Source organism: Somniosus microcephalus, chromosome 27, assembly GCF_052327205.1.
Source record: "Somniosus microcephalus isolate GS21.2 chromosome 27, FLI_Smic_1.0, whole genome shotgun sequence".
NCBI lineage: Eukaryota > Metazoa > Chordata > Chondrichthyes > Squaliformes > Somniosidae > Somniosus > Somniosus microcephalus.
In genome coordinates this window covers 37,074,895-37,087,860 of record NC_141013.1, presented here as the reverse complement: position 1 = coordinate 37,087,860, position 12,966 = coordinate 37,074,895, and the positions used below count along the sequence as shown (strand labels likewise).

General features: G+C 47.3%; 2 protein-coding genes across 5 annotated transcripts in view; both read right to left on the bottom strand.

The window, feature by feature from the left end:
• The window catches only part of adamtsl3 (ADAMTS-like 3), a 782,675-nt gene that overhangs the window by 595,048 nt on the left and 174,661 nt on the right, over positions 1 to 12,966 (bottom strand). The gene's annotated exons all lie outside the window — the stretch shown is intronic.
• LOC147100131 (uncharacterized) lies at positions 1,061 to 12,341 on the bottom strand. The gene is made up of 2 exons (XM_085968858.1): positions 11,926 to 12,341; positions 1,061 to 4,272 (listed from the first exon to the last, which is right to left on the bottom strand). The coding sequence occupies exon 2, from the start codon at positions 2,508 to 2,510 to the stop codon at positions 1,326 to 1,328; it is 1,185 nt and encodes a 394-aa protein (XP_085824984.1). The 5' UTR covers positions 2,511 to 4,272; positions 11,926 to 12,341; the 3' UTR covers positions 1,061 to 1,325.

Sequence of the window (12,966 nt, the reverse complement as noted above, 5' to 3'; positions counted from 1 at the left end):
CAGCTTTGTTTTCTGAAATCCAGGAGGACTCTGCTGATGTATTAGAGAGGGGAACCTGCAGTAAGAATGGTGTAGCATGAGATCATAACCAGGTAGATTCCGGGGAGTTACACCGTTCCCACAGTTCAAAGCCAGTCTCGTGTAGAGATGCTTTCTTGGATAATGGTTTAGAATAACTCCAACATCTATTGGGGATATTTTTCCTTTGTTTTGACTATCTTTGAGGAAGTATAGTTTGATGTTATCTAATGATTGTGGCTACTTCACCACTAATGTTTCAAGTGATGTCAGAACCACTAAGAACTGAGGTATCTGTTTGACGAGAGTCTCCATTACTATACTAACAATTACCTTCTTGGAGGGGCTGGGTGTATTCATCCTTAGTTTACCTAGAATCCAGTGTCAATGGGTCGCCAATGTCTTGATGCCAGTTCGGTCGATGTCAATGGAATCAGTGAACACTCAGACTGAGGAATGTAAAAAGTTCCTCAATGCCAGTTGGTGTTTGCATCATCTAAAGTTCGTGAACCCCCTCCCAGCCTTGCACAACTGAATCTGTTTAATTCTTGGCACTGCTTCCTCAGCAACAAGCGCTAGCGATGCATGTTCAGCCAATTTGGCTACATATCTTGGGACTATTGTGTCAACCTTGGCTCAGTGGTAACACGCTTGCCTTTGAGTCCGAAGTTTGTGGATTCAAGTCCCACTGCAACGCACGAGTACATAATCTCGGCCAGGACTTCAGTGCAGCACTGAAGGATTGTGGCATTATTAGAGGTGCTGTCATTAAACCAAGGCTGTGTCTGCCTGCATAGGTGGATGCAAAAGCTTCCATGACACTATTCAGCATATTTACACACAGCAAAATCCCACAAGCGGCAGTCAGATTCATTTGTTTTGGTGGCATTGGTTGAAGGGTGAATGTTGGTCAGGACACTGGGAGAACTCCCTGCTACCCTTCAAAATAGTCCACTTGAACAGATAGGCAGGGCCTCCTGTTAAGTCTGTGTGTTATAGTGAGAATTACTACACAGACCACCAGAGTAAATTTTAACAGGTCTTTACTAATCGAAGGTCCGGGCTGAACTGCCCAATAAATCATTACACAGCACTTATATACCGGTGTGGTCACCACCGGTATTACAGTATACAGCAGCCAAGATAAAGTAGTGCAACTCTTAAAATAGTTCTCTTAAAGGTGGAACGGTTCTCTTAAAGGTGGAACGGTTACATACACCACAATCCTCCCTTTTTAGCTTAACAGTATATATTCCCCATTAAACATAACATACTAACATATATACACAACTTCATGTAAAGACAGTTCACAGATTCAGTCTCTGAGGAGGTCTCCTGACTCGGTCCGGATAACGCCTCGGTGGTGTAGTAGTTTTCGGTGGTGTAGTAGGTTCTCGTTCCTGGGGTGACTCATCTAATAGTCCTTCACTGGACTTAACAGCTTGAACTTTCGTAACTTCAGAACCAGCATTGCTGACTTCTAAAGGCTCGAGTACCTTGGGAAGTTTTTCTACTTCCAGACTGATTTGGCTCAGTCCGGAGGGACCACGTGCGTGACCTGGTAGGGGTGATAATGGTTCAGATGAGTCATCATCTTCTGCTTCTTCTCTATTGTCTTCTATTTCCTCCATCACTTCAGCTTTTGCCTCTGCCACCAATTCCCTGAGTGGCTTATTACTGCTGACACTGCTCACAAAAGGGTGCTCTTTCTTCTTAGCTTTCAACTGATCGATGAATTTGACATATTCCCTTTCTTGCTCAGCTTTGATTCGTTTGGCCTCATCACGCAGACGGTTTGTGTGTTCTTGATTCATTTTCTCAATCAGCTGCTTCTGCTGTCTTCCCAGATTCTCCAACTCTGTGTCAAAGAACTTTTTCTTTGCATTCATCTCTTGCTCAAAACGGCGAATCATTTGTTCTAATTGCTGTTGTAGTTTGAAATTGAGTTGAGTTCGAGCCCGGTGTTCCTCAGAAATGTGCATGTCTGTAGACTGGACAGACTCAGAATTCTCTGTCAAACTATGTTGTTGTTGTTCAGTGGAATTCTGTTCTGATACTTTGTTCTCTTCTGAAGCATTTGTGCACTCCTTCGTTTTTCCATCATTAGTCTGCAAGTCCATTTTAGACTTGTCTTTTGCACATGGGCTGTTCTTACCATCATCAGTTCCAGAGTCTGAGCTGATTGTCTTCACCGAGTTCTCACTCTCTGCTTTGTCACTGTCACTGCTGCATATGCCCTCATCCCATATTCTGGACAATCGGGAGTGCCAGTCCATATTTATTTTCCTGATCCACTCCCGTCCCAGAAGTGGTGGAGCTCCCTCAGGTAGTACATATATGTCCATTCCTTGGTGTTCTTTGCCCTTGTGTATCACCTTGACTTTTATCTTTCCGACGGGGTATACTCTTTGCCCCGTGTATGTCTTTAATACTATCTCCGTATCCCGTAGGGGAATATGTGTGAATAACCTTTTGTAATCTTGCTTATTCATGACCGTCCAATTCCATCTTCACTTGGACTCCTGCTATCTGCAGTGTGACCCAGATAGTTTGTCGGTCAGCTTCCTTACTCACATTGTGAATTCTCAGACTACCCAGTTCCTTGCTGATGGAGTCTGAATCCGAATTCTGTTCATCCGAACTCTTCTCAGCCACCTTATGTACCTTTCTGCACCTTCCCTGCGGTGACTTTTTGTTGCTGGTCTTCTTTCCTGACCGGCATACTTTAGCTATGTGACCAAGCTTGCCACATTTTCTACATTCCTGGTTTTTAAACCAGCATTGGTTCTGATCGTGTTTTGTCTTTCCACAACGATAACATTTCGTTGTACCCAAAGCCATTTGATCTACGCTGAGTACCGCTGCCTTCAGCTGCATTTCCGCAGTGCCTCTCGCTGCGGCTTCGTGCGATGCTGCAATAGTGGCAGCCTTATCAAGTGTAAGATCATTCTCTTCAAGTAGCCGCTTTTGTGTTCCTTCTTTCGACAATCCACACACAAATTTGTCTCTCAGTGCCTCTGTCAGTCTTTCCCCAAACTGACAGTATTTCGCTAGCTTACGCAGTTCAATTAAATACTCCGTGTTGCTTTCCTCTTTCCGTTGCGTTCTCGCATAAAATTTAAATCGTTCCGCTAACATCAGTGGTGTGGGGTTCAAATGATTTCTCAGGGCAGCAACAATATTAGCGAAAGTCTGATCCGCCGGTTTAGCTGGTGATAGAAGATGCTTCAATAGCCCGTATGTCTTCGCACCCATTGAGTTTAGTAAGGTTAGTGCTTTATCTTTATTTGATATTTTATTTGCCTTACGATAAATCTCTATGCGTTCTACATACGTGGCCCAATCTTCAACATCGGGATCGAAATCGTTGATGTTACCACGCTTAGGCATCCTCGCAATCTTCTTGAGGAACAAAAAGAAATTTTTCTTTAACTTTTTTTTTTTAAATGGCGGTTTCCCGCGCTTGTCTTCTTCCCCGCCTACGAAAATGGCGGCTTCCCGCGTTTGCCTTTCTCCCCCGCTGGCTGTAATGGCGATTGCCGTATTGCTGCGTTCGCCCTCCCCAGCGGTTTTCAAATCGTGCCTCCCAGCCCCTCTTGCAGTCCGGTCCTTTCCCCCGGCTGCGGCTGAGTTCTCCGCGTTTTTTTTAAATTTTCTCCCGCGCCTTACGCTGTCCCGGTCGCTGCGCCTCGCGGCCTCGGTAGCTGCCCGGCCTTTCTCACCGGTCGCGGTCGAGCTCTCTCTCGACGCTGTTGTGTCTCCCAGCCCGCTTGCAGCCCGGTCTTTTACACCGGCCGCGTTTGTCGCGGTCGAGCTCTCTCTCGACGCTGTTGCGTCTCCCAGCCCGCTTGCAGCCCAGTCTTTTACACCGGCTGCGTTTGTATTCACCGCGGCTCCCGTGCCTACGCTGCCCCAGTCTCAGTGCCTCTGGCCCCGACTTCTGTCCGGCTCTTTTCCCCGGCCGTGGTCGAGTTCTCTGCCCTTATATCCTCCGTTTTTCCCTCCCCTACTTCACAGCCAACGTGGCCGACTTGCTGCTCGTCGCTGATCGGCTTACCCACCACCGTGATAGAAGGGATGATCACTGCCTGTTGCTGATGGAAGGCTTCGTGTCAGAATTCTTCCTTTGCTCTGCAGACCCAAGTCTTTTCTCAGCAGAATGATGAGGGCGGATGCCTCTTCTCGATGCCCATTAAACTGCCTTGGATGTATCTCTGCCGCAGGGTAAGATCGTACTCGTCGCCACGGTTAAGCCTGTGTGTTATAGTGAGAATTACTACACAGACCACCAGAGTAAATTTTAACAGGTCTTTACTAATCGAAGGTCCGGGCTGAACTGCCCAATAAATCATTACACAGCACTTATATACCGGTGTGGTCACCCCCGGTATTACAGTATACAGCAGCCAAGATAAAGTAGTGCAACCCTTAAAATAGTTCTCTTAAAGGTGGAACGGTTACATACACCACACCTCCATTTAAAATCTCATTCGAAAGACAAGACCTTCAGGATTACAGCACTCCATCAGTACTGCACTGAAGTGTGAGCCTAGATTGTGTGTTCAAATCCTGGAGTGGGAGTTGAACCCACAGCCTTATCATTCAAAGACAAGCGTACTACTGCTGGCATCAACAATGAGCCTTCAAAGCAAACAAAACATGTTTTGATTCGAAGAAGAGCAGGGGAGTTATCCCTGGTGTCCTGGCCAATATTTATCCCTCACCTAACATAACAAAAACAGATTATCTGGTCATTGTCACATTGCTGTTTGCGGGACCTTGCTGTGCGCAAATTGGCTGCCGCATTTCCCACATTACAACTACACTCCAAAAAGTACTTCATTGGCTGTAAAGCGCTTTGGGGTGTCTGGTGGTGGTGACAGGCGCTGTAGAAATGCAAGTCTTTCTTTTTTTCTTTCTTAGTCAGTCAACATGGGAAGAATTATTACAACGAGTTTGTCAGCTAAAAGTGAGTAAGTTTCCATGAGCAAGAGGCAAATGTTTAATTTTGTCAATTTCATGTGGCAGATAAGTGAAAAGAGAATCATCAGCAGATGGTCGACAGTAAACTGGTGCCAAAGGAATCTTGCTGTCCTTGAGAAGTCGTCTTAGCCAGAAACCTTTGAAGCAACTCCATCTTGAATGTTGCCTGTGCTATTGGCTGACCAATAGATATTGTAGCCAGGGATGGAAACAGCTTTGTTGACTACTTGCACCATCAAAGATGCTTCAATGCCACTTGGAATGTCAGGGTTATTAAAAGCTGCATCAGTAAGAAAGAACAGGCTGGCCTGAAGGTAGGTAATGTAACTTTACGATCCACGTGTACAATCAGCTGCCAAAAGACAAATTCAGATATTTGATATTCAGATTACTGGAAGATAGCTGTCCATGCAAAAACCCCCATCATCACAAAGATGGTGAAAAAATATATGATGTGGTAACACTGGAATTAGAAGTTCCTTCCCTTTCATGTACTATCACTATAACTCTGGAGTATTCACCTGGTTCACAATACTACCACCCCCATCAATTGTGGCATGGAATTACAGGTCTTTCTATATAGCAGGCAATGCCCAAGTTGAAAATATATTTAAATTTTGTCATTTATGTTGAGTCACAATGTTAGATATTCAGTGGAGACCCTGATGTGCTATTAATTACTCAAAAGACTGAGGTTAAGCGAGTAACTAACAGGCTTTTATTAACAAGAGAATGAAGGTGTGCCTCGAGTGGTCGACCAGTCCAGAATACAGAGGGACTGTGGAGCAGTCACCTTTATACTTGGACTCGTGGGAGGAGTCAGCTGAGGCATGTACAGACATGTACACAGTGGAATACAAACACCCACACAGGCAGGTATAACGGTGGTTTACCACATTCACCCCTTGTTTAAAAATGAGTCCGGCGGGGTGAAGTGTATTAAAAGTTTGTGTATTGGAGTCTCTCCGGAGGTCTTGTCTGCCGCTGTGATCAACGTGGCGACGGCAGGGGTAGTGAAGCTTCTGGCGTCGAGTCCCGCGTCGGCTGGGGCACTGGTGTGTAGTCCTCGTGGGTGTCGAGCGGGTCGCGCGGCCCAGGCGTGCCGTCTGCTGGGGTTGGATATTGGATTGTTGGGGGGGGGGTGGTAGTGGGTAGTGGGTTACTGGGGCCCCCGAGGGTGCGAGGTCTCGTATGGAGACTGTGTCCTCCCGCCCGTCCGGGTACGCAATGTAAGCATACTGGGGGTTGGCGTGGAGGAGGTCGACCCTCTCGACCAGGGGGTCCATTTTATGGGTCCTCACGTGTCTTCTCAGTAGGACCGGCCCTGGGGACGTCAGCCATGGCGGTAGCAATGTCCCCGATGTGGACTTCCTTGGGAAGACAAACATTTTCTCATGAGGGGTGGCGTTAGTGGCAGTGCAGAGCAGTGACCGAATAGAGTGGAGCGCATCGGGGAGCACATCCTGCCAGCGGGAGGTCGGAAGGCCCCTAGACTTTAAGGCTAGCAGGGCAGCCTTCCAAACTGTCGCATTCTCTCTTTCCACCTGTCCGTTCCCCCGGGGGTTGTAACTGGTGGTCCTGCTTGTGGCAATACCCCTAGCGAGCAGGTACTGGCAGAGTTCGTCGCTCATAAATGCTGAGCCCCGGTCGCTATGGATATAGCTGGGGAAACCGAACAGGGTGAAGAGGTCGTTCAGACATTTAATGACCGTGGCACTGGTCATGTCCGGGCAGGGGATGGCGAACGGGAAACGGGAGTACTCATCAATAATGTTAAGAAGTACACATTGCGGTCAGAGGAGGGGAGAGGCCCTTTAAAATCAACGCTCAGGCGCTCGAAGGGGCGAGTGGCTTTTATCAGGTGAGCCCTGTCTGGTCTATAAAAGTGCGGTTTGCACTCAGCGCAGACTTGGCAGTTCCTGGTCATGGTCCTGACCTCCTCAATGGAGTAAGGCAGGTTGCGGGCCTTGATGAAGTGGAAGAACCTGGTGACCCCCGGGTGGCAGAGGTCATTGTGGAGGGCCCGCAGTCTATCGATCTGCGCGCTGGCGCAGGTGCCACGCGATAGAGCATCCGGGGGTTCATTGAGCTTCCTGGGCCGGTACAAGATCTCGTAATTGTAGGTGGAAAGTTCGATTCTCCACCTCAAGATCTTGTCGTTTTTGATTTTGCCCCTCTGCTTGTTGTTAAACATAAAAGCAACTGAACGCTGGTCAGTGAGCAGGGTAAATCGTTTTCCGGCCAGGTAGTGCCTCCAATGACGCACAGCCTCCACAATAGCCTGGGCCTCCTTCTCAACAGCGGAGTGTCTGGTCTCCGGGCCCTGGAGGGTTCGTGAAAAGAAGGCCACGGGTCTCCCCGCCTGATTAAGGGTAGCGGCCAGGGCAAAGTCGGACGCGTCGCTTTCCACCTGGAAGGGGATGGATTCGTCCGCTGCGTGCATGGTGGCTTTGGCAATGTCTTCCTTGATACGGTGGAAGGCTAAGCGGGCCTCTGCCGTCAAGGGAAAAGAGGTGGACTTGATCAGCGGACGGGCCTTGTCCGCATAGTAGGGGACCCACTGGGTCTCGCTTGGTCCAGCGTAACGGAGGCCAGCGTAGGGGTCGGTGTGTCGCTGCGGGTATCAGATGAGGCAGTGTTGGGAGCCTGCTGCGTCCCGGCTGGCGTCCAAGATGGCGGCGTCCATGATCCCCATGTGGCTGGAGGTGTCCAAAATGGCTGCTGTTCCGGTGGTTCGCACATGGCTGGGGAGGCCCAAGATGGCGGCCCGCACGGCCCACACGCGGCGCTGCTGGGGTTCGGGGTGGCTTTGGCCCTGCAGACGCTGGCGTAGTGTCCCTTCTTCCCGCAGCCCGAGCAGATCGCATTTTTCGCCGGGCAGTGCACTCTGGGGTGTTTGGCCTGGCCACAGAAGTAGCATTTCTGGCCTTGGGACACTGCTGCGGTAGTTGGGCCGTTGCTGGGATGTGGCTGGGGTGGCACGGCGCTATGAGACGGTCCTACCGTGTCCCAGGCTGTCGTTCCCCGCGGCGTCCACGGTGCAGAGGAGTAGGCATCCATGCCCCGGTAGGCTGCGTCCAATGATAGTGCGAGTTCAGAGGCCTTGTTGAGGTCGAGGTCACTCTGCTCCAACAGTCGCTGTCGGGTGTAATTGGACCTGTGGCCCGCTACAAAAGCGTCCCGGATAAGTTCCTCTGTGTACACGGCGGCCTTTACATCCTTACAACCACAGGCCTGGCCAAGCACAGACAGTGCCTGAAGGTATTCCTCGGTCGATTCCCCAGGTTGTTGTTTACGACTCCCCAGGAGGTGCCTGGCGTACACCTCGTTCACTGGGCGCGTGTACTGGTCCTTGAGGAGCTTGAGAGCAGCCGTGTACGAGGTCGCGTCCTGGATGACCGAGTACGCTCAGTGGTTCACTTTGGAGGTCAGGACATCCAGTTTGTCCCCATCCGATTTGACCGTTGCAGCGGAGGCAATCAGGAATCTTTCAAAGCACCTAAGCCAGTGAGCAAACTTGGTGGATGCGTCCGCCTCCCGATGGTCTAAGTCCAGGCATGCTGGTGTGAGGATCTTCTCCATTATAAAAAATCTTGTTAATAAAATTGATGCGCTATTAATTACTCAAAAGACTGAGGTTAAGCGAGTAACTAACAGGCTTTTATTAACAAGAGAATGAAGGTGTGCCTCGAGTGGTCGACCAGTCCAGAATACAGAGGGACTGTGGAGCAGTCACCTTTATACCTGGACTCGTGGGAGGAGTCAGCCGAGGCATGTACAGACATGTACACAGTGGAATACAAACACCCACACAGGCAGGTATAACAGTGGTTTACCACAGACCCTAACTCACTGATGACAGAAAAATAGGAAATTAGCCTGATTAACAGGGAAAATATTTCAAACACATTATTCAGCAACAATACTTAACACATCATGGTATCTCAAAGACAAGCTCTCTTGGGTGAGTTAAAGAGCAGGAGGATTAATTTTCAATGTTGATCAGAAGGTTTACTAGACTAATACCTGGAATGGGCAGGTTGTCTTATGAGGAAAGGTTGGACAGGCTAGGCTTGTATCCGCTGGAGTTTAGAAGAGTAAGAGGTGACTTGATTGAAACATATAAGATCCTGCGGGGTCTGGACAGGGTGGATGTGGAGAGGATGTTTCCTCTTGTGGGAGAATCTAGAACTAGGGGTCACTGTTTAAAAATAAGGGGTCGCCCATTTAAGACAGATGAGAATATTTCTCTCAGAGGGCCGTGAGTTTTGGAACTCTCTTCCTCAGAGGGCGGTGGAAGCGGAGTCTTCGAATATTTTTAAGGCAGAGGTAGATAGATTCTTGGTAAGCAAGGGGGTGAAAGGTTATTGGGGGTAGGCGGGAACGTGGAGTAATCAGATCAGCCATGATCTTATTGAATGGCAGAGCAGGCTCGAGGGGCCGACTCCTGCTCCTAATTCGTATGTTCGTATGATATCAAGGGTAATTTTACAACTTCACTCTCCCGAACCTAATAGGTGAAAATTCTGCTTCCATGCCCAATTCCTGGCGAGTAAAATTCTATACAAATTTTGTAAAATTTAATGTGCGTGTGAGTGAGCTAGAGTCTTCTTCTTTCGTATGATAGTAGCAAAGCAAATCAAATGTCAATATCTCAGGCCAAAGCTTCCGGTGTAACAGCGTGGATATCTTGTGGGCTACCTGTGAATTTCCTCTGAGGGCAGTGCTCAATGATGTGCTCCAGGGTCTGATTAGGAGCTCCACAGTCGCACGATGGGGATGCTTTAATCTTCCATCTATGGAGAAGGGGGCAGCATCTACCATGAGCGGTTCTGAGATGGTTGATGGTTGTCCACTGTTTGCGAGGAAGGTTTGATCCTTCAGGTTGTACAGTGGGGTCCTCTATAAGGATCCATTCCGTATGTCACAGTTCTTCCGAGCATTTCGCTTGTGTGAGAAGAACAAAGTAAAGGAAAGAGCTAGAAAGATAGAGGGATATTAAAACAAACCTGATTAAAAAGAAGCCGAGTTCAATTTCTGATTCCCTGCTAGAAATGTTAATTTACAGATGAGACAAGGAAATGGCAGGCTCAGGGGTATGTACATTAGACTATCACTTTAATAATGAATGAGTTGCAGACAGAAAAGGTGATACTTTAAAAGAATGGGAATGGAGAATATACAATGTATTAGGTTGACGTTTTCCACGTGGAATTTCCTCAAGAAGATATTAAGGGGAACCGATAGGGTAGAGAGAGGGAAATTATTTCCCCTGGTTGGGGAATCTAGGACTAGGGGGCATAGTCTAAAAATCAGAGCCAGGCCTTTCAGGAGTGAAGTTAGCAAACATTTCTACACACAAAGGGTGGTAGAAGTTTGGAACTCTCTTCCGCAAATGGCAGTTGATGCTAGGTCAATTGTTAATTTTAAATCTGAGATTGATAGATTTTTGTTAGGGAGAAAGGCAGGTGTACGGAGTTAGGTCACAGATCAGCCATGATCTCACTGAATGGCAGAACAGGCTCGAGAGGCTAAATGGTCTACTCCTGTTCATATGTTCCCTAAGGAGAACACATTTTGTTTCCTTTATGTTAATAATGAACCTCGGGTGCATTTAAATGTTTCATCCATATAGCGATATTGTATTGTGAGAAGGGATAATCTCGAAGGTGGGACACAAAATTATAGTTTCTCAGCATCTGGGTTTGCTGTGGATTGATCAAATCCATCTATGAGCCTTGGCCTCTTCCTCTAGCACCTTTTCAAAACCAAAATGAAAAGAGTCACGATATTCTAGGACAGCCCGATTTCGAAGTGGGACAAAGTGCCTGTCCAATTATGTCAGGAGACTGCTTGAATTGGGGTTCCTCCCATCTGCTGCCAACCCCAGATCTTCAAGAATAAACAGGATAAATAGTTGTTGATACAGTGCATTAATGCTCATGCACATTGCTAATTAGTACAATTTGTCAATGAAAAGAAACAAAGATTGTCTGTTCGTAAATGGCATTTTTCTGTTTACAGGAGAACTGTAATTTGCTAACTTGCGAATATGGAGGGAAGGTGACAATATTTAACAGTCGAGAACAGCAGTTCAATGCAGAGTCATCTACATAACATTTTGCAAAGTTAACAGTTCTGGTAATCATATTTATTATTCCTGCAGTGGCATTTCCCCAAATGTTGATTTTGTCCATTTACTTCCACTCATCATGCCCAGGTGATGGTTCCTTTCTGCATGAAAAATGATGGAGGTGTTGACCTCTGCCAAAACAACGGGCGTCACTTCCCTGTAGCTTCTGTACACTGCAGATTGCCTGAAGACGTCTTCTGGGCTGCCTTGGATGCATCTGTTCACATGAAAACATCATGCTGCAGTTGTCCTTGATCCAGATATTGCATGCCGGTCACTTTGCAGCAGATGCCACAACTCTGTGGTGACCTGTCTTGCGTGAAGCACGGGTAGCGAAAAAAGGGACACCACTGAGATGTCCAGTACAGGTCCCAGGGTAGTGACAGGTGTAGACAAATACCCGAGAGGCAGCACCCTTGCAATTGTTGGCCTCTCACAAAATGCTCATCTCATCTTTAAGCATGTTTGGTAACTCTAAAGGAATAACCATCCTCATCTCTTTGTACCATCTTATTTTTCCCATTATTCTTTCACTATCATGCCAAGCGGCACAAGAGGCAACCCATTTCTTCCACGGCTTTTACATCCATCAGATTGAGGTCGAGATTACAAATTCCCTTTTTACATGAACAGGTCATTAGCCAGGAGGACTAGCGCGCTACACTGCAGGGGAGGGGGGTGGGGCAGGGAAGAGCGGAGGGGGGTCACCACTCTATTCCCGTCGGCACATGTACCCCGCTGGATGTCAACCCAGTATTCAGAAATCAAAACGCTCATCTCTGCTTACCGACCTCTTCGTGTGGTGTGATTTAAATTCCAGCAGCAAGCATGAATAATGAAGGAAAGTATTGGCAGGGAAAAAAAAACCACGACAAAATCCAACAGCTACTCCTTCTGGTTCTTTGCCAAAATTATCTGTTGCAACTCCTGTAGATCTTCCGTTCCACCCTTCTGTTCCGACATCCAGTTACTGTCTCTACTAAAACAAAGTTGACCTTTTTCCACATACTTTTACCCTCCAACTCTAATCGCTATAGTCATCACAAAATACCTTCCTCCATTGCTTCAATCTGTTTGACCTTTGTGAGCAGCTTTGAAATTTATCCCGTCAGGCAATCCGTTGGACTCCAGAGAGACTCTGGTCCTGACAGTATTGCTCCCGCCCACGCTCCTGAAGACGTGTGCCTCCAAATTACTTGGTTTTTAAAAATTATATACAGTCCCCAGTGCTACAGAAACTCCCTGCTCCCTACGCTGCACAGTCTTCTACTCCAAGTCTATTTTTGCCAAGACTTCTGGAGTATGCAATTCCTTACCTCTTTCCTACAGTTTTCAGAATTTTAAAAGTCAAACTTGGCATGATCTAGTCACTACTTCCTGATTTTCCTCATTTTTCTAACAATACTCAAAGGGATCCTCAGCTGCGGTCGGGTAAAGTTGAATGGAACTTTTGGAGTCACTTGTGGGTTTTTCTGCCTCAGTAGATTTGAAAGCTTTGCTCTGCTCATTTTCACAACTTTGTTTGCCGCGATCAAAATTCAAGCAGTTCAACTTTAAGAAGTTACTTCCTGAAAAGGACAGGAGATGATTGGTATTTAATAACCATATTCTACAGGTGGGATAAGTGCACGGTGGGATTCACAAGTTGAAAATAGGGATCTTGCAAGAGAGCGCAGTTACATTTAACAACAAAGCTTTCGTAGACTTGCTGCAAGAGCAATTTACCCTGGTCTTAAAGGTCAATTATATGCGGCAGGGAGCCAAAAAAAGTTAGAACATTGTACCTCAACTGGGCCACCCAGAAAATATATGATGATTGTTATAAATCTCAT